The following is a 21,649-nucleotide window of genomic DNA, read 5'->3' as shown; positions in this document are numbered from 1 at the left end:
ACCTCATTGGATTAGGCCACTGTACCTAATAAAGTGTCCAGCCCAACAACATATACAGTAGGAAAAATAGAAAATAAACCATTTACATTACCAAAAAGCGCTGCAGCTACCACTGTAGCGGGAGAATAAGAGCACAATGCAGCTTCAGTAGTATTTTGGTCCTTGGATTCACACGGTCAGGACTAGAAAGAAGCACACACAAAGTCCAAAAGTGTTGCTGGTGAAGCGAGCAGTCAATTCTCCAGCATTTGGAAATATTTTGTACAAAAAAAAAACAAAAAAAAAATCAGTGCAAGCGAGCAAAGCATCACACTAAGATGAGTCAAATGAAGCAAAATCAGTTGATGGTCCCAAATCACTTTAATTCTGGCATTTTCTGGAGCTGTCAATGGATTCCATCCTCCAGAGATCCTTTGGCTTCCCAAATCTTCACTGTGCGGTCACTGCACGCAAAACAAACATTTCTATAAGTGACGGAATATGTCAACAACAATCAGCATCAGAATAATTTTTATCGGTCAAGTATGTTACACACAAGGAATTGTCCCCTCAAAAAAAACAAAAACAACAACAAAAAAATAATTCCACAAGAACCGTCGACAGTTCGTTTGAAGCACATGAGGATTTGTTTTCTGAATAACACGCAGGACATAGCGAGTAGATTTTTGTGAAAACGTGCACAAAATAACTTGGTTTGCTGTTCAGCACTTTTGTGTCCCTATGGAATTCCAAGTCAACTGCTGAACAAGTAGCAAGATGTGACTTACTCAGAGGCGGTGAACAGATGACTGCTGTTGGTAGCCAGGCCGTTAATGGGGCTGTCGTGGCCTTGGATGTCACCGAGAGGCGCTAGTGAGTCAACGTGCCACAGGCGCAGAAGCCCTCCTCTGCATCCCCCTAGCAGCGCCGAAGAGCCGGGCACCACGCCCAAAGCGCTAACCCAATCCATCTGGGAACTGACTGACTGCTAGACAAGACCCACATGCACTTTATATAAGGTTTTTTTCTAAAAAAAAAAACCAAATGAATTCATCGTAATATTAGGCCTTTTTTCAAAAACTTTTTTTTTTTTAATTCAGGGTAAACATGGGCTACAAATGTCATTTTCTTCATGCTTGAACGGTAGCATCTTACCTGCAGCAGCCGCTTACTGGCCAAGTCCCACTTTTTGACGTAGTGGTCTTTGGAGCCGCTGAAGACAAAGTCCCCGTGCAAGGACAGGGACTCCACGCTCTCCTGATGAGCGGGCTCCAACGTGTGGCAGGAGCTGATGCTCCCCTGAGCTCCTTCTGTCACTTCGAACATCTGGCAGACATAAACCCGCAATTTGCTTGATTCGAACCCGAGTCTGAATATCGTGCCAGCTTTTTGAGTGTCTCCCCTACTTTGATGTGATGGTCTTTGGAGCCGGTGAGCACCAGGTCTTGTCCGTTGCCTAATTTATCGACCGTCAGACACGTGATGGCTCCCAAATGGCCAGTGAGCTTCCCTGTGGAGGCAAACCTAACACATGCAAAAGTCTATTATTAGCATTAGATACCTTTTCCAAATGATTTGTGATATAAAAAAAAAAAAAAGGCTTAAAACCTACTTGCGGAGATCCCACATGCGTACCGCATTCCCGGCGGCAGCATACAGGAAGGAACCGGCAGGATTGATGGCGATTTGGTTGATCTGACTCTCTCCTGGAGGCATGGAGAAACTTCGAGCTGAAGAACAAGTGTCGCCTGTACCAACTTGACCTGAAGCCCTAAAGCAACCGAGAATATTATCATTGGAGATATTTGACATACATCTTCAAAATTGATGGACAGAGCTTCATGCGTACTTACGTAAGCGTGCGTATACATTTTGCACAATCCCGTATGTCCCACACTTTGATGAACGCAGTAGAAACCGTAAAGGCAAGGCTGGAAGTGTACCTGCAATATAACAGACGAACATCAATACAGACAAGGGTTAGCCGATATGGACTTATAATAATTGTCATTAAAATACAAAATCAGAAAAAAAAAACCCTGAAATGAACAGATTTAACTCATTAACTGCCAGACATTTGCAGACCTTCTTTTACCCCAACGTTTAAAAAAATGTAAATAAATTCCTGGGATTGAATGGCTGGACTGTGAAAAGACATAAAAACGTTTTTGGCAGTGAATATCAATGACAGTGATTTATACCTGACTGAGACGACGCTGCTCGGATGATCCGCTAAAGACATGATCTCTTGACCGGTCACCAAATTCCACACCTTACACGTTCGATCTGAGGGAAAATGCACAATCAGGGAGGGTGGTGCGCCTTCCAGAATTTTCAATATTTACCTTTGGATCCTGTAAAAAGCAGATCTTCTGTGACGTCCACACTGAGGACGGCCTTCGTATGTCCCTCGGCGACATGGACACATTGAAGTTTGGCTGCCCGGCTCGTCTTGGGTGCTGCCACGGGGTTGATTATGCCTCTAGAATATCAAGAAAAAGATATGTTACAGCTACTGGGTAATTTGATTTAAAAATATATAAATAGGCCTACTAACAGTGGCTAACTTATTTTTATTCCACTGGAGGGTAACTGTTTCAAAATGCAGATTTTGACTGTTTCAGTTTTCACTGTGATGAGAAAAAATGAAGGATACCAAACAAAGGTGAGTACCTGTGGCCGTCGATTACAGGTGACTCATCCAATCTGAAAAATAAAAACAAAGCAAAACCATTGTAGAAAATGAAAGCACAGAGGTAAATTGACCCCAACCTAGAAAGGATTGTAATTACCTACGTGTGCTACAAGAAAGCGATAAAGCACAACTTTTATATTAGATATGGCTATGGCTTGAGCATAAACACTTCTTACAGTGTTTTGGCGTCATTTGCACGCGTAGCTGTTGCCTTTTCTTGCATTTTCCTGCGGGTAAGAGGCGAGCGCTCAAACTGCTTCCTCTCAGCGGTGCTTGACGGTGACCTCGATCGGAAGCTATCGGAAATCAAAAGTGTTAGAGGGAACTGAACGGATGTTTTGACAGGAGTTTATTGTCAATGCTTACGCGCCGGCGGGGCGAGCCGAGAGAGAAGACGGGGATTCGCGGCCTGGATCCGCTGGCCCGTCCTGGTGCTCGGTGAGGGGAAGCAAAGGACCCGAGAAGTCCCCGGTGGGCGAGTCGAAGGGCGGATCGCCCGTGGTGGCGTAGAGAAGCTCCATCTGGGTGGCGGTCCTCCTGCGAGCCTGAAGAATCGACAGTAATTCATCCGAAACTAAATGCGAATGACATTTCGCATGATCGCGTGTGGTACGGTACCTTGTTTCTCGGACGGGAGTCGCCACATAACTTCATCAGATCTGACGGCAGTGTGCTGAAACAATATGCAAAAAGTGAGCACAATGCAAACAAATTGTCGCAAATAAGATATGTAAAAACACTCATACCTTGATCTTAACATTTGAGAACTGATAATTATTAGGACCAGTTTTTAACGTTTTGTACCAAATTTTGCCACCAAATCTGTAAGCAGGTTTCAATGTTGTTTCAGTTTACCAACCATTAGATTCAAATGTCACATCTAAAACCATAATTCCAAAGTTGTCATATTACCTGCCCTCTGAAGCCGGGCTGGGGCTAGACTCATCGCTGCTGCTCTCGTCCCCATTCTCTACAAAGGGAGAAAAACATTAACTCATTCACTGCCAAAACGTTTTTAATATGTCTTTTCACAGTCCAGCCATTCAATCCCAGGAACTTATTTATATTTTTTTCAAACGTTAGGGTAAAAGAGGGTCTGAAAATGTCTGGCAGTATATAGGAGGTTTATTCAGTTGGTTTCTTAGAGTGGAATAAATGCTACAGCGGGTCCACAACACAGTAGGGTAAAAACTAAGATAAAGACACAGAGATGAGATCATGTAATGAGCTGGTGGAGACACATCGGGAAACAAACAACTATTAAGGCCACTGGGCTTGGAAATGCAAACACACTTGAAGATTTCTTGCAGCTCATTTCCATATTTGAAATCTTGAAGAGTACAGCTCTCAAAGCACATCTATTACTCACCTGGTGACAGGTAACCTAACTCTTGAGTTCACACAAAAACACCAGAGAAGACAAAAAGAAATCAAATTCAAACCCCGATGACGAGGAAGGCTTACACTTCATTCTATAAGCAGAAGTGAAATCAGACACAATGCGTCACACCGCAAAGGGTGCAAGCATGTAAACACGAGTAAAAAGGTGGCGACCTTGAAGGGCGCTCCCCAGCAGGGCGTCCAGCTCGGGGTTGATCTCGGCTTTCTCCTTCAGCATGTGGAACAGCAGTTGGTTCTGCGTGGCGCTGTTGATCTCCGTCTGCTTCAGCCGGCCCTCCATCACCTTCAACTGCGAGTCCTTCTGAGCTGCCTGTAGGCCCTGCAAGTTGACAGGAAACAGGCGATCGCACATTTTTTCCACAGACCTGACCAACTACACAAACTTCCATATGTGGTATCCAATGCCCTGGACTCATCAGACCACAATACCTTTTACTAAATTTTTCCAAGTCCAATCTATGAATGCCTTGTGCTCCCTGAATCTTGAATCCTCAAACTTTTAGTGTAAATTAAATTCCAGGACATATAGACCTGACTCCCCTCCCCTCACTTTGGAATGAAAAATCTTGGCTCATCAGACCACAGACAGATCTATCGATGTCCCAGGAGCTTTGGATCAATAATGTTATTGGGTATATTTGATTCAAGACTAATCTAAAATGAGCCTTTTCAATTGCTCCAAACTATTGATGTCTCATGCTACCAGAATCTTTATGACTCAAATTTATGCTAATGGGTTCTACTACAGTTACACTATACACATTTATAACAGGACAAAAAGTCAGTGACACCTTATTGATGGCCATCGTCATGAAATGGTCCAAAAGGAAGCGAGCCTCTGATAAATTACACGAGCTGACCACCGCCGTCACGTCCACTTTGTCTCCTTCTTCCTGTGACCCAAAAACAATTGGAGCAGGAATGCTCGTGAAAATGTTTGTTTACAAACAGTGAACCGTTGTGTCTTCGTTTTATTCACCTTGGCCTCCTCCATCTGCATGATGTTAGCCTGGCAGTCCGCGATGCTGTCGTTAATGTAGTCGATGTTAGCGCCCAGAGATTCCAGCTCCTCGTTCAAGGAGGTTAGCGAACGCTCGGCGTCCGGGGACGCCTCCGCCACCATCTTGGATTTCTTCCTGGACACTCGTTCCCTCCGCTTGGTTAGCTCCTCCCTTTGCTGGAGCGGTATATGGAAAATTTCAATTGTAATCATCAATGCAGTAGAATGCAATTTTCGAATCACAAAAGCTGAAAAGTCCGACCTTCATGAGTCGAGTCATATCCGTTTCCATGTTGGAGATGGTCATCCGCTGCATGATGATGTCACTGACGCGCCGCTCCAACGACTGCCATTTGGCTCTGGCGGTCCGGCTGAGGTAGCCGCTTCCTATCCGCGCTGGCGAACTCCTGACGGCAAAGATTGTTTCTTTCGAGATCTTTGAATACCAACAAACAGAGTTGAGATGCTGCACCTGGCGCCGTTGGACGTTAATGTCCCCGACGAGTACGGCCTTCCCGGAGCGCTCGGATGGGCCGGCGCCGAGAGGGGTTCGGGTAAGGTGACTTTCCTGCTCGCTTTGCCGGACACTGGCCTCACCTGACGCCTCAGAGCAGTCACCTGCAGTTCAGAAAACATAGGTCTCATACATGAATGCCAATAACATATATTTTTTATTTAGCCTTTATTTAACCTGGTAGGCCAGGTGAGAACCATTTCTCATTAACAATGACAAGCTGGCAAATGAAACGAGTTAACTATGGAGATTAACTTTAATTTTATAACGCGTACAATTTTTTTTAACTCAGTTATCTCAGTTTTAATTTATTTCCTGTGGCAGCTGACCTCTATTCAACTTTGTAGCCATTCTTAGAAGAGAGTCACTGTCGCAAAGATGGACTTTTATGTAGTTTTACTGAAAAAAAAAGTTGCTCGTTGGCTCATTGGAGAAATCCAAAATTATTTGCACACTTTGCAAATTCAAATACCATATTAGTTGTATCTCTTTGGTGTATCGTTCAACAATTGTATTTTACAGAAAAAGCTTTACTCAAAATATCAGTTCTAAGCTTTGTAAAAAATTGTAGTTGAAAAAATCCGATTAATTATGGAAAATTTTGCGATTAAGTAGTTAAAAAATTTTAATCATTTGACAGCCCTAGAAATAATATAACTCTGTGAAAAATACAATTTAAAAAAAATAAAAAATCCTCAGGGAAGTATGTTCTCACCTCTTCGTTCTTCCTACGAAGGATTAACTCCTGCTGTCTCTTCTGTGCCTCAAGCTGTTTCACTTGATGCTGCCAAGAAAAAGAAACATCCAATCAAGGGAAAGGACCTCCGATTTTATGTATCAGATAATCGAATATGAAAGACACTGAAACAAATTACAAATGTGCGTGACTATATGGGTTAGCATTCAAATTATTTGTGTGATAAGATGAATCCTGCACCTCAGCTCTGCGCTGGTCTTTCTTCAAAGACGCAATCTCCCTGTTCCTCTTGCACTCTGTGGCTCGGTTGCGCTCCTGTTGCTCCTTCATCTGACGCATTAGTGCCACCTAGTGGACAATCACAAATTTCAACCACATCCATTGGTGCCTTCTTAGGATTGCTCCAATAAATTCAATTCACAAGAAGGCATCATTAATAACAATATTTTTTTAACCTTTGTCTTCTTCATCTCGGTGACATCGAGTTGCAGTTTCTTGAGCTGCTTCTCGTACTGCGACTGGTTCCTGAGCAGGCGCGCGTGCTCCTTCTGGGCCGACTGGAGCTTCTGCAGCTCCTTGTTCATGGAGCTCAGCTTCCGCTCGTACTCGGCCTTGATCCTCTTGGCCTTCTCTTCCGTGCACGACTCCACCGAACCTGGGTGGAGCAAGTTCAAGAAAAAATAAAAACACTCTTTCTTTGACTTCTGCTCAAAACTAGCAGAAAATGATGGACAACCAGACTCAGGGAAACTGTGTGTGTATATTTATTAGTGCTGTCAAACGATTCAATTTAAAAAAAATAATTAATCGCAAATTTTTCCATAATTGATCGCGATTAATCGCATTTTTCAACTACAGTTTTTTACAAAGCTTGGAACCGATATTGAGTAAAATCTTAGAAGTAATGTGGAAAAAAATAAAAGTATAGTTCAATTCAAAGACTGTTTAATGCTTTCTTTGATCCTTGAATACGATTATTTTCTTGTAAAACACAACAGTTGAACGATAGACCAAAGACGTCCAACTAATATGCTATTTGAATTTGGCTGTGCAAAGTGTGCAAATTATTTCGGATTTCTCCAATGAGCTGTCAAGTAACTTTTTAAAGTAAAACTACCTAAAGGTCTGTCTTTGCGACAGTGACTCTCCTCTAAATTTGGCTGCACAGTGAGCAGAGGTCAGCTGCTACAGGAAGTATATAAAACTGAGTTAACTGAGTTAATTTTTTGGGGTGCCTTATCAAATTTAAATTAATCTCCATAGTTAATACTTTAATTTTGACAGCCCTAGTATTTATATCGACATTTAGACATATATATTAGGGGTGTGGCTTTGCAATAAAAGATGATTTGATATCTCGAATGACAAAAACAAAGAAACTGACATAATAAAAATTAGTGTAAGTATGATATAAAAACAACATAAAATTCATAACGTTTGACAACTCTGCTCTATTTTTTTTTCTCTCACCCATGTTGTGCAGCACTTTGTCCCTCTCCTGCTGCGTGTCTCGAATTTTGTTCTGCAGCATGACCAGCTTGTGCTCGTACTGCTGCTTGAGCGTGTGGAGGCGCCGCTGGCTGTTCTCCAGCTCGTCGATCAGCTTCTGCTTGATGGCGATCTCGCACGTGATGTTGGCCAGGTCGGCTTGGACGTCCTCTGCGCCCCAACATCCGCTCGTCAGACCCCGCTTCTTCTCATTTAGTAGGTCTTTTTCTTTACCTTTGTCATCCAGCTCCTCCGCGTCGGACTCCTCGGACGTCTCCTCTCCCGCCGTGTCCGAGTCCTCTTCGTCGTCAGCTTCCTCGTGGTCACTGCCCTCCTTGTAGCATACAACCAAAATGCAGCACTCACTATTTGTACTTAAAAAAAAAATACGGGTCGAAGTACTGATTCAATTCTTTTGTGTACAGATTTTCAAAAAGTTCAAAATGCACTCTGATGTAAGAAAACATCTATCGTTCAAACGTACCAGCTCTGCTTCTCGTTCCTGATCATTGTCCGGCGCTTCTTCCTTAACACTGGACAAGAACGCAATATTATTTCGAGTTAACGGGTGCTGGATTGTTTTGACACGCAAGGAAGGTAAAACGGGTCCATGCACATGGTACTACACACGTCAATCAGGAGCGGATCAGCAACACATATCATGGCTTGTTGATTTTCTGTGTGACAATCACTCATTTCACAGGGTTTGCCACACACTAAAAGTGATGAAAGAGGGATTAGACACAGGATTTGCCCTTCCAGGAGCGCAAAGCCACCTGTGCGGGAAAAATCGGAGATTAGCGGTAGTGCATTGGTGAAAAGGGGAAAATCCACTGAAATCCTTCATTTCAATTATTCTGAGTTTTTTTGATTGAAAATTGCACACTTCGCCCATTATTTTCTGCCATGTAAAGTTAATATAAAAATATCTATTCATATCTAATCAAAATATTCAATAGTTAATTAAGGACGTTTTGTGAATACACTATTTAAAAAGGAAGTCAACACATTTTTTTTTCTTTATAATAATATGTTATATGCAGCCCCACTAGTGTAAACACGGCATTCTCGTTGATATTGTGTTTGTGGAATATGAGTTACGCAATAAAATCCACCTGTTTTTGTCCATCTCAGGGGGGCGGCCATTTTGTCACTTGCTGTCGACTAAAAATGACATCACAGTTGCTCAGGTAACAACCAATCACGGCTCAGCTTCAGAAAACAAGTGAGCCGTGAAGAGACAAAATGGCCGCCGCCTGAGATGGGCGGGATTTTGCTGCTTAACTCGTATTCCACAAACACAACATTAAATCAGAATGCCGTAATTACACTAGTGGAGGCGGATAGAACATATTATTGTAAAGAAAATTCTTGGGTTGACTTCCCCTTAATTAGGTATGTTACAATAAGGGCCAATCAAAATTGAGCGATCTTATCTTTTCAAAGGCAGAATTAACAATACTACATCTGCAAGTTTTCAATGCTGGGGCCTGTAATTGAAAGGAGGTTCAGGTATTTGTCCCCCCCCCGATCTCTGACTGGGATGGAGCGAACCTGGCGTCCTGTTGGCGACCGTCCTGGTGGCACTGCCTCAATCTTCGGAGGAGAGGGGCGTGAGGATGAGGATTTAAGTGAGAGAAATTTGAGGAAGAGAGAGAAAGAGTGAGAACCAGCGGCGTGGCAAAAACAGATGTGGAGATGGCCAATAATAGCGTAAAAAGGAAAAAAAAATGATAGTAAGATGTTCAGGGGAACGTTTCCCTCGCCAGATGACCTGTTGCTATGGTAACCCACTCAACTAAATGGATACCTCTTTTTCTTCTTCTTCTCCTTCCTCTTGAGCTTCTCCAGGTCTTTCTTGGCCATCTCGATGACGTCACTGGCTTCTTTCTCGGGCGCGAAGAGGGCCGGAGAGAAGGAGGCGGGGCCGGCGTACAGCGAGGAGCGAGTGGAGGCGCGCGACAGGCTCTTCCGGAGGTTCTCGTTGAGGGCCTCGCTCTCCAGAAGTTTAGCTCTGTCGGCGGGGAGAAGTGATTTTTTTCGCACCGCGTTCTTTGAAGATGGTTGATTGCGAGGTGAATTTCGGTTAGCGGGTACCTGAGCTCCTCAATTTCCTTGATGTAGTTGTGGATCATGTTGCCGATTTCCTCGTTGCCTTCACCTGAAAGCAAATAATAATGACGAGCTATTGAGAAATACAGTGAGCTAACTGCAAGCTTCATCAATTTTTGGCATTTCAATGAAAAAAAGATTAGAAATTCAATAAAACACAGAATTCAATTATTATTATTATTTTCAATGTACTAATTTCCCAATAGATCCCACCTGCTTTGGCCAGCGTCTGGTTGGCTCTATCGCTGAGGATTTGAGTGAGTCTGGCTCGCTGGGCGTCGATGGTCTCCTGCATGGCCTTCACCCTCACCCTCAGGTTGTTGTTGTCCGTCTGCAGCATGGCGTTCTCGTGGACTAAGTCGTTGATGCCCTCCATGCCATCCTCGCCCACCATGCGCTTACCCTGAATGAGAAGGATTGCAGTTAGGGATGTAACGATTCACGCGAGCCCCGATTCGATTTTCAGTTAACGATTTTCGATTCGATTCAATTTTTTAAAAATTGCTACCATGCTTGTCTCTGTTGCACTAGTGTGGCTCTAGTCTGCAGCCATCCACAAACGCAATACGCAATGATGTTTGGTGCAAGCGCATAATTTGAACTACACATTCAAAATGTGCAATGCATCTGGAATGAAAATACGTTTCAAGACATCATTTTCTAGATGATTTTTTTTTTAAAGTGCGATTAATCGAATCGATTAATTGATTAATCAGACCGAATCGATTTAAAATAGATTTTCGATTAATCGTTACATCCCCAATTACCGTGAATACTCACATCCTCAGTACCGATTGTAACCAGGGCTAAACGAATATTCCGATTTAATGTGCGATTATTTCTCACCGTTTTGTACTCCATCAGCTCCATCTGCAGGCGCGCCATCTCCGTCCTCAATGCGCTAATCTGCTGACTAGCTCGATCCTGGTTCACCATGACCTTATTTTTGATATTGCGCGCCCGGTTGGCGTACTTCAGAGTGTTCAGGGTCTCCATGAAGTCGCGGTCGGACGGGCTGATGCACGCGATCATCACCGTTTGACTGGAGAAGGCGGAACAACGATATCATGGGTCGGATGTTACGGGAGGGAAGCGCTGTAAATTTCGGACAAACCTGTTCCCACCAAGTGAATCCTGCAGCAGACGGGTGAGTTTGGAGTCTCGGTAAGGCACGTGTGTGGAGCGCTTACTCCTGTCGCCAAGGGCGCTAATCACGTTGCCCAGGGCAAGCTAAGGCAGAGACAAATATAAATAGACATTGAGTCATATTAGGAATGAATGCATTAACATATACATGGAACATTTTGCTCAAACTGGAGAAAACTTGACATATATGCTATATATTTTTGATGTTCACCCAATATTTAAAAATACATATATAAAAAAAAAAAAAAAATTAAATAAAATTAATACAACATATTTGCAAATACGCTAAAGGCTAAAAACATTTTTTTCCCCATAATGCTACGGGGTATTGACTTTATTTTATTTTTTGCATTTGACCTACATTCTACCAATACATTCAAAATTAAAGTGGAAGTCATATTTTTTTCAGAATATGTTCTATAGTATGCAGGCCCACTAGTTGAAATACAGCATTTGTGGAATATAAGTTAAGCAGCAAAATGCACAGGTTTTTAGCTAGCTCAGGGAGCGGCCATTTTGTCGCTTCTGTCAACAGAAAATGACATCACAACAACTCAGGGCTCAGACGACGACCAATCACGACTCACCTGTTTTCTGAAACTCAGCCATGATTGGTCGTCATCTGAGCCCTGAGCATTTTTGATGTCATCATTAGGCGACAAAAGTGACAAAATGGCTGCCCCCTAAGCTACCTAAAAACGCCTGGATTCCTCATACTCCGTAAACGCAATATTAATCAGAAATCGCCGTGTTTAGAATTCTTTCATTTCATAAGAGTGTTAAAAATCAAATGTCTAAAGACACTCTCTCTTACCAGTCCACAGTTAATGGAGATGCCTTCTTTGGCCCGGTCTCCCGTGGCTCCGGTTCTTTTGAGCCTCTCAGAACCGGCCAGGTCCACGAAGTGGAACTTGGCCGACAGAGTCTCAAACTCGTCGATGTCAGAGTTCCCCGCCAGGCGGTTGTCTGTCGCATTATCCTGGAGGATTGAGAAGAAAAAGTTCATCGGCGGGCAAAGCCGTAACGCGAAGTGCCGCAGCTGCGCTTACATTGTCGGGTGAGCACATCCGAACTTGGCACAGGTGGATGGTGAAGATGGCGTGCGAGCGCGAACTCTGCACGTTCATCTGAGTGCTGGCCGTGGTCCTGGACAAAGCGCCCAGCTTCAGACACTGGATCATCTAGCGCAGAAGTCATCATTTAACTTGAAATTCGAACAGAATCAAGCAATTAAAGAAGAATTCCGTGCAAATCGGCCCTCTAGTGAACATATGGCCTCCTCAGTTCTTTCACGGCACATTGTAACGTACTTGTTCTTGTTATTGAAAGTTGGTTAATTAAAATGTTTTTTGTTTTTTTAATTTACTTCTCATTAAATAATGGGTTAATTCCTTAGTTATTTATGTACAAACAATTTAATTACAAAAAATTAACAGTTTGTATATGCATGTATATATATTATATATACACATGTAGAAATATACACCTTCACTCAACTTGACTTTTTTTTTACTTTTTAATTGTCTTGATTAACTCTTAAAAGAAATTCTCATTATTGATTGACTTATTTATTATTATGTATTTATTATCAACAACACTGACGTCAACAATCCTTTTCATTTTATTAAATTATTGTTAATATATTAATCCCTTCATTAAAAAAATGTAAATAAAGTATTGCTTGATTTATTATTCTATCAATTTTAAATCATTTATAAATACAATAATAAGTCAAATCAATAATTTTCCATAAACTTGTAACAAGGTTTTATGAATTAGAATTAAATGAATTATAAATGATACAAAACATTTTATTTTAAAAATTAAGTATCTATTATTTTATCAATAAAATACATGGGGTTTTTTCTTACCCGTGAATAACCTGGAACATCTGTCCAAGAAATAATTCTAATTTTTTTTTTTAATTCAATTAAAAAACAAATTAAAAAGTAATTTATTGCAATTGCATTGCTAAAATAAATTATTTTACAATCCCAATTGTATTTATATCTTTTTGGCAACTAATCTCATCGATGAATAATCTGTCTCATCAGTTAAATAAATTCATAATCTCGGCCCATCAATGCTGAGCTGCGTCTTGCTGACCTCGGCTGCAGAGTTGACGCTGCGCGTGGTGACGCCGACCGTGTAGATGCCTCCGCTGGCGTCCTCGTGGATGCGCACGCTGGACTTCTGCCTCCTGGCCTCCACGTCCCGCGTGGCGTCAAACAGGTCCACCACCTCCTCGTTGTACAGCTGCAACGTCAATTCAAACGTTAGTCCCAAAGCGCTTCCTGTCATCCCTCATCTTTCACCTTCAGCTGCTTCCCCTGGCAGCTGTTCAAGCCGCTTTTTAGAGCTCGTAAATAAAGCAAGTTGAACATGGAGACGGCGCTAATGACAGTTTTATGGTGCAGGGAAGCTCCTTTAACGACTCCGAGTTGACTCGAAATAACTCACGGGCATATATTCTTTATCCTACGCCAAAAACAAGTCATAAATTGAGCCATTTGTCACAATGGGTCTTTGTGTGTATACTTATGCATGCATGATACTGCCCCCTGGTGGCCAAAGTGCACATACCAGAAGGAGTCGACAATGAAAGCATGAAATCATGAGCTGGTATGATCATTTCTGTGTGTTTTCCGTGTTTTTTGGTACCTCCAGGAACTGGGCGTTGATCTTGAACTCAGGGACGGGTTTTCCCTGCTCGGTGGCGGCCTGCCGCCGCTCCTCGATGCCTCGGAACAGGTGGTTGACGGCCCTGGGAATGATACCCAGCTCGTCGTCGCCGATGTTGACGTCAAAGCCGGTTCCCATGGTGTATGTCTTCCCCGATCCGGTCTTCGGAGAGGGCAAAGTACATATTTCACTGAAACACTCTGAACCGCTGCCTCCAAGAGTGAAAGAGGTTTGGGCTCTACTCTCTTAAGTAAAACCCGCTTGCCTAACCATATTACCCCGACGTCGCCCATGGTCATCATGATAATGGACTCCGTACTTGTGTTAGCCTAGCAAATTCCGTCGTGTTTTGACAAAAACATGCCACGGACATGTTATCAAGACCTGGGAGCTGTGTTAAATTGTGAAAAAAAAAAGCACAATATGTCGCCCTTAAATAAAAACAAGGAATTAGTGGCTAGGAAGGAGTGTATAGGGGATGAGTGGGGATGGGGTGGTCATCATGGTGATTTAAATGGAATGCAACAAGGGGGCTACTCCCTGCTGGATCCCCTGAAAGACACACTGACAGCAGTGTGTGTGTGTGTGTGTGTGTCATTGTTCAGACCGCACCTGTGTGAACGGATCATTTGTCTTGTGTATGAAAGGCTATTGGACGGGGATTCAGCAGAAGCGGGAACAATAAAAGGCGTGCAGTGGGGCAAGTGGCAACAACGGGAATTAAGAAAAAGGAGAGTTGAGGCATTTTGGGGGTGGGGGGTTTAAAAAGCATCCACTGCCAACAAAAGATGTCAAAACCACCTTACTTAGGCTTTCAAATGATCACAGTGCATACTTTCTTTGGAGAATACACACACACGTCTGTGTACAAATGTAGTGTTTAAATAGGGTAAAAAAGTTCAAATAAGATTACGATAAATTCCTCAAAAGTTGCACAGGTAAAAAATAAAGCTGACTTCAAAAATTGCACAGGTTGAAAAAAGGATTAATGTAAATCCGTCAAAAGTTGTGCATGTTAAAATAAGGCTAATTAAAGAAAAATTAAAACAATGCACAGGTTATTATAACACTGCAAAATCCCTTACAAATTGCACAGATTAAAATAAAAGTACTTTAAATCTGTCAAATTTTGTGCACACGTAAAAAAAAAACTACCGTAAATTACCAAAAAGATTTGCATGTTCAAATATTTTTTTTGTGAATTGCATTTAAAAAATATATTGTATATGTTAAAATACAATAACCGTAAATCCTTGAAAAATTACACAGGTTAAAAAAAGATACTTGGAAATCCCTTAAAAGTTGCAGCTATTAAAAAAAAAAAAAAAAAACTCGGACAAGGACAATCGTAAAGACTACAAAAGTTGTGCAGGTTAATATAAAATTACCGTAAATCCCTCAAAAAATGCACAGGTTAAAATAAGATTACTGTAAAGTTGCATGAAATTAGACTCCTGTAAATCTCCCATTTAAATGCCAAAACACAAGCTGTCACAAATAAACATTTTTAAGAAGCATTAATTTAAAAAAAAGTGTTCATTATTCTACTGTATGAGTGGAACCCACCTGGCCGTAGGCGAATATGGTCGCGTTGTAGCCCTCGAAGCAGCCATCGATGAGACTCTCGGTGCAGTGGCCGTAGATGGCGTCCTGCTGGGTGTCCATGTCGAAGACAAAGTCGTACGTGAAGGCCTTGTCCTTGCCCAGGACCACCTGCGGCTCCCCGGGCATCACGTACGTACAAATGTGGCAGCCCTCGATCTTCTCTCGGGCTAACTGAGGACGAATCCTGTTGGGAGGAGACAAATCTCATGAGCTTTATACTATGACTGTATTTATAGGAACGCAGAACTAGAATACATGTACTACATTATATTACAGTATATTAAAATTTCTCATTCCTATTATGTTAATTCTGAGTTGTCTAGTAAGTGTATTGTAAGGGGGGGGGGGGAACAGTCACATCCAGTTGACCTTCATTCTTTCTTTGCAACTTGAAAAGGTGAAGAATTCACCAAAGGCCATAAAAAAACAGAATAGAAGACTATAAAACATGGCTCTTTTCAGAGCAAGTGTGTACTGTCCTTGAGTATCGGAGCCAGCGCACACCTCACAGTCCACTCGCTGTTCATAAGTAAACAGAACCCGCCCTGGATTTCATTAAGAATCTCTGTGTTTGCTCCTTCTTAAATAAATGCCGTGTTATGACATCATTTCCTTTGCCTCTCACTACTGAAGCCACCTAAAGAGAGAGTGAAGTTCTTGATGAGTAATATTTCCACAGTGTTATGGGAAAAGCTTTGTATCTGACATAATGTGTGTTTGAGTATGGGAGCACTTTGCATAGACGCGCTTGTGTCCATGGACACACAGGAGTTGTTTTGCCTTGAAAAGACCCTCCCATTCATTGAGGCAGCAGGCAAACAGCGTGAAGGGGCAGTGCTAGCATGGTTAGTACCATAGGAGGGCAATAATTAAAAAAAAAAAGGGATATTAAACAGCAATCACAATATTAGGGGGAATAAATTGTGTTAGGGTTTATCTTAAATTGTGCTCCTTCTGGTGTGTGGGCCTTTTGTTGTCATCATTATATTTGTCCAAACAAATGGGTGGTCTAATATTTTTTTTCCCATCATTAAGCCATAGTACTGTTCTTCGCAGAGGATAAAGAGTACATGCCTGTGGCCAGCATTTGTGTTCAAATATCGGTTGCTAAAAGGGATATTACACCATGACACGATGCTATTTGCTAGCATGTCTATGGTGTGCTCCTTTAGCATTAAGCTATTTGAATAAAATATATGTCATTTACATATACCGTATTTTCCGGACTATTAACCACACCCACTCTATTTTTAGAAAATGAATGAAAAAAACATATTATAAACTGCACCTTTAAATAAACCGCACCTTTCTATGTTAAAAAATTCGATATTTACTGCATTTAAAGAACGATTTTGAACTGTAAATGTACATGTATGTACAATGAATAGATTCTTTCCTAACAGTGCCTATTAACTTGGCAGCAACTTTAGATTAAAACAGAGCGGAACGAAGAGAAAAGAAACAGTATTTATTTGTCTTCATTGCTCCTGTGTTTGAAATCACAAGTCACTTTAGCCATCTTCACTGAAACCCATAAAGTCGTCTTCTTCTATGTTAAAAAATGAGATATTTACTACATTTACAGAACGATTTTCAACTGTAAATGAACATGTATGTACCTGAACAGATTCTTTCCAAACAGTGCCTTTTAACACGGCAGTAACTTTGCTGATTAAAACGGAACAGAATCAAGAGAAAATAAACAGCTACTTATCGTCATTTCACTTCCGGCTGCCAATCAAGATTGTCAATAGCCACCTTTTATTCTTCTACTACCACCTAATGCAATAACCTAGCGCAATAGCGCCCTCGCCTGTTGAACTCCTCCACCTGCAGTTACATCCTGTTAATGGCGATTGTATTGTATTGAATTGTACTGTAATTCCGGTTAGAGCGCCTCTAGCGGTGGAATAAAAATCCACAGACCGCACCGGTCTATAAACCTCAAGATAGGTTCATAACCTAGACAAAAAAGTAGCGGCCTATAGTCTGGGAAATATGGTAATTTGTTGGTTGATAGAAAGGTGGGTTAATCATGCAGTCATATACCATATGTCAAAATTTAATGAAACATCATACTGGCTCTGTCAAACTAGCTAATCTGCTAGCTAATCAATTTCTGGATAACTGGTGAACAAACTTTTTCATGATGGTTCAACCAAAAACGGTTGTTTTTTCTTTCCTTCCCCAGACTGAACGAGGGCTGCCCTTCAAACACTAATCCGCCTTCTAGGACACACACAGGCTCCTTGTCCAATGTTTTTTCCTCGGAAATCCAACACTGCTGCACCCTGGCCCTCGCACGCACTCTGAGACAAGTCACATTTGATACAAAATGTACTATGGGCAAGCAAAAAAAAAGTGAATAAAAGACATCATGTGAAAGCTGCCGAATACATTCATCTGACAGTTTCACTAAACTGAAAGGATGAAAAAAAAAAAAAAAAAACGCTTAAATCCTCATGCGGAGAGGATTAAAGGGATACTTTTACTTCCCACTGTGAATTCTTGAGTGTAACTACAAGGAACAAACTCAATTTGACAGCACTAGGATTAAGGCTGAACGATTTTGAAAACTAATCTAGCTGCAATTTTTTTTAATTGCTATTTAATATGCGATTATTTTTCTTCCCATGTGTTTTTTGAACAAACGTGTACACATACACAGGCTTTGTCTGGCTCCCCCTGTGCAACAATCCATGAGAGTCAAGCACTCAGGCTCATTATTGCGATTACAGTGACTGCCTCAGAAACAGGACACTCCTCTCCGACGCTCAACAAAAACGAATGCCCGGCAGACAAAAAGCCACCAAAAGTCTTCATTTTAACAGAAACGAGGAGCTGTCGGTAAACCAGAGGGACAACAATGACAACATCCTTCTGGAAATGAGTGCTGATCAATTCTCTTAGCTGCAGAGGTGAAGTCACATAGTGTGTGTCATCATGACGCAGCCAATCAGATTATCAGCAAGGTCAGAAACGCTTCACGACATTAAAAAAAAAATAAAACTCTTGTGCCTTTAAGTCCACCGCAATGTTGCCGTTATATAATGACACCATTGCTTTAGCGGAATATTGCCAATGGAAAGGATGAAAGGAAGGAAGCATGATGCTGACTCAGCTTTGTCATTGTTATCCTTCTATCAAAAAGGTCAGTGGAGAGGAAGTGCCAAAAAAATAAATAGAAAAATGATGATGATTATTGTGATCTGCACGATCACATGACGGCAGCTGGCAGATGGCGAGCAGCCTGCTTCGCTTCAGTTCGCTCGGTTTGCCTCATGAATATTCATTAGGGATAACAGAAGAGCCAGTGTGATGCTCAGAAAATAAAGGCTAAAAAAGTGCTGTCAAGCAATTACAATTTTTTAAACTAATTAATCGCAAAATTTTCCATCATTGATCGCGATTAATCGTATTTTTCCACGAAGTTTGGAACCGATGTTAACTTGAGTAAAATCGTGGAATTAAATGTGGAAAAAAAATACAAGAATATTTTGATTCAAAGACTGTTCTAATAGCTTTCGTCGATCTTTGAATATGATTCTTTTCCTGGAAAATATAACTTTTGAACGATACACCAAAGACGTACAACTAACATATTTGAATTTGGCTTTGCAAAGTGTGCAAATTATTTTGGATTTCTCCAATGAGCCGTCGAGCAACTTTTTAAAGTAAAACTACGCAACAGTCCGCCTTGGCGATAGTGACTCTCCTCTAAGCGTGTCTGCAAAGTGAGCAGAGGTCAACTGCCACAAACTGAGTTAACTGAGTTAATTTCTTTAATGCGTTATAAAATTTTAATTAATCTCCATAGTTAATGCTTTAATTTTGACAGCCCTAATATATATATATACACATATGTATATATAAATAATTCTATCCGTCTATATATCGATACTATCCATTAGCCATTCTAGCGTGTCGTACTCCTGTGGAAACGCGATACATTTTGAATTTTGCAACAGAGGACATTTGACCCCGCCCGCCACGGGATCAATTATGAAAAAGGTCGGCAAGGCGCAACTTTTAACTGGCCTCTGGAAGGATTGTCTACTTTCTTCTTGTGCTGCTTCTTTTTCCCTATGGAGGTGAGCAAACAACCCGCAGGCCGTTATGTAACAACAGCGACGCATTATCTCTAGTTGCCTGCCTTCAATGCCTTATGTATGATTATTTGTATTTTTGGGGGGTGAAAGATTAGCCCTTGCAGGTTGAAGCAGGTGCTGATTGGCAGCACACACACGTATACGCCTAACTAAACTATTAAGGTGGGGAGAGGCTTCCACGTGTTGTCACACCTCGACGCACTATTAGAAGGTCAACATTGAGATGTATTATGTTCAAAGCAGCCGCTTGATGTCCCAGCACGAAGGCACAGTGAAGTCAGCAGTCTTCATGTGTGTGCATGAACAGTATCTAATTTTGTTTTAGGAGCAGTGTCCTTGTTATGATTTATTTGTTGCATTCTTATGGTAACTTCAGAAATTTAACTAAAAGGAAATTACCCCAAATAACAATAATACAAATCTTGACCTGGTCCCACCTTGAGGTACACCATGCATGGAGGTTCAATCAACCAGGGTCACGTGACTCATCAACATGGCTGCCATGCATTCGTTGACACTATTGTTAGTGTCTATCACTTGCTTTTTTTGTTGTTGTTGTGTTGCTTTAAAAGCAACCTGCAGACACTCCCTATAGCCTGAAGGCACATCTCCATGTTGAAATCCACAGTAGGCATAAAACCAGTGCAACTCATGCAAATATTATATTTTGTGCATGCAGTGCTTGAAGGATGCATAGTTGTAAACGATTGCATGGTTAGATTTTGGGGTTTGTGTTTTTGCAGGTGCGAGCAAGAAGCATCCTTACCTAAGCGCCACACGCACCGAGCTCTCATCCGGCCCGCCGCTCATTGTGCCCCGGGGAAGAGTTTACAAGAGTCCGGTTAAAAATAGCCCCCTTTCCCCCTTTATCCTCTTAGAAGACGAGGGAGCGCCGTCCTCCCCCTCCTCCTCCTCCCCCATCGCGTCTCCGTGGAGGCTCCATTTGTACACACTGCAACAAACAAGTAGTCCACTTGGGGAGTTTTTACGGATCATGAAGGAGAGGATGGCCTTCCATTGTGAGGCTTCATCTCAGCCTGCGTGCACTGCTCGCCGGGTGCTGTGAAATCAGCGTGGAAGAGATCCACTCGGCGTGCGAGTGGGAGGGAGGGAGGAGGGGGAGGGAGTGGAGAAAGACTGTGACGTCAGCAACGCCATCCCCCTTTACGACGCTGAAGTTGACTACAGTCGATGACGTCAGGGATGTTGATGGGCTGCCAAAGGCACAAAAAAAGGCGTTCACCTGTTTCATACTCTACACTTTGCAAACTTTCAAATGAGACCAAATATGTAAAATCCGATTGGCAAAAATAGGAATAAATCCGGTTTGAAATATCCTATATATAGCCATTTTGACTGCAGAGGCTACACTCACTTTGGGTGACGTTGGTGATTGGCCCACCAAAATTATTGTCATTCTAAAGCGGGCTTAACCCCAACCATACGGCGAGTGTGCCCTCTGCTGGGGGCATATGGTACTACACATATCACTCATTTCTAAGTGGAGGACGTCTTTTAACCACAACTTTTGAACCCAATGGCCTAGAGACTCAGAACTAACATTAACTGCCCCATTTTCAGCCCCCCCCGACACGCTTTACAAGAATGCGTGGCTCTGCAACCCTATATTTACCCAAAATGCCCATTTGACGGCCGTTTTGACCACTTCCGTCCAACAGTTCATAGCTCCGCCCCGACTGATCGAGGGGTTGAGTTTGTAATTGTTTGTGTTCAATAAAGTGTTAAAAAGTAAGCGTAACGTCATAAAACGGCGCATCATTAAAACCACCAAGGAAATAGTTCAACAAAAATAATAAAGAAGGCGCTTAGAATCAGCGTGGGCGGAGTCAAATGTTTAGGTCCACCCCATGATTTTACTTTTAGTATTATTTTTTTATAGACGGAAACTGTTTTTTTATTTATTTATTTTTCAATTGAGACAGCGTGGCCATCAAAAATAACAAAAGTAAAAATAAGAAGTAAAGACACACCATTTTGGACAATGCTATCATTTCATTACAGTACTGTTTTAAACATTTAAAGTGAGATAAAACAGTACAACTAACCCTTAGACCATCAATTTTCCTTATGTATTTTGACTAAACTATTTTTTAAACAATAATAAATCAAGCAATGTGATTTCCGAAAAAATTTGTAAAATATGTACGAGAATGAACCTTTTTTAATGTATGCTACCACCATGTGGACAAATTAGACTACT

The 21,649-nt window shown here is 41.7% G+C and overlaps 1 protein-coding gene across 5 annotated transcripts; it reads right to left on the bottom strand.

Annotated features, from left to right (window-relative positions):
* Window positions 1-341: 341 nt before the first annotated feature.
* On the bottom strand, window positions 342-20,569 carry LOC147126738 (kinesin-like protein KIF21A). Of its 5 annotated transcripts, none has more exons than XM_086022337.1 (37): window positions 20,195-20,569; window positions 15,281-15,503; window positions 13,694-13,876; window positions 13,139-13,288; window positions 12,082-12,213; window positions 11,847-12,011; window positions 11,001-11,116; window positions 10,733-10,928; window positions 10,100-10,289; window positions 9,872-9,935; window positions 9,585-9,788; window positions 9,329-9,370; window positions 8,259-8,307; window positions 8,009-8,108; window positions 7,757-7,945; window positions 6,742-6,941; window positions 6,527-6,634; window positions 6,305-6,373; window positions 5,548-5,693; window positions 5,338-5,482; window positions 5,055-5,252; window positions 4,867-4,968; window positions 4,229-4,394; window positions 4,044-4,064; window positions 3,587-3,644; window positions 3,293-3,347; window positions 3,041-3,219; window positions 2,851-2,970; window positions 2,653-2,685; window positions 2,325-2,461; window positions 2,181-2,265; window positions 1,833-1,922; window positions 1,592-1,750; window positions 1,386-1,503; window positions 1,135-1,305; window positions 768-964; window positions 342-443 (listed from the first exon to the last, which is right to left on the bottom strand). In XM_086022337.1, the coding sequence occupies exons 1-37, from the start codon at window positions 20,236-20,238 to the stop codon at window positions 386-388; spliced, it is 4,662 nt and encodes a 1,553-aa protein (XP_085878463.1). In that variant the 5' UTR covers window positions 20,239-20,569; the 3' UTR covers window positions 342-385. The 5 variants fall into 5 exon arrangements, with proteins under 5 accessions (XP_085878463.1, XP_085878461.1, XP_085878464.1 ...); XM_086022335.1 differs by having other exon boundaries at window positions 768-967; window positions 20,195-20,568; XM_086022338.1 differs by lacking the exon at window positions 4,044-4,064 and having other exon boundaries at window positions 768-967; window positions 20,195-20,568.
* Window positions 20,570-21,649: the final 1,080 nt, after the last annotated feature.

The sequence above is a fragment of the Filicampus tigris genome, chromosome 22 (assembly GCF_054856515.1).
Source record: "Filicampus tigris isolate MCC_2025a chromosome 22, RoL_Ftig_1.0, whole genome shotgun sequence".
In the NCBI taxonomy this organism is placed as follows: domain Eukaryota; kingdom Metazoa; phylum Chordata; class Actinopteri; order Syngnathiformes; family Syngnathidae; genus Filicampus; species Filicampus tigris.
This window is presented reverse-complemented; position numbering and strand designations above follow the sequence as displayed.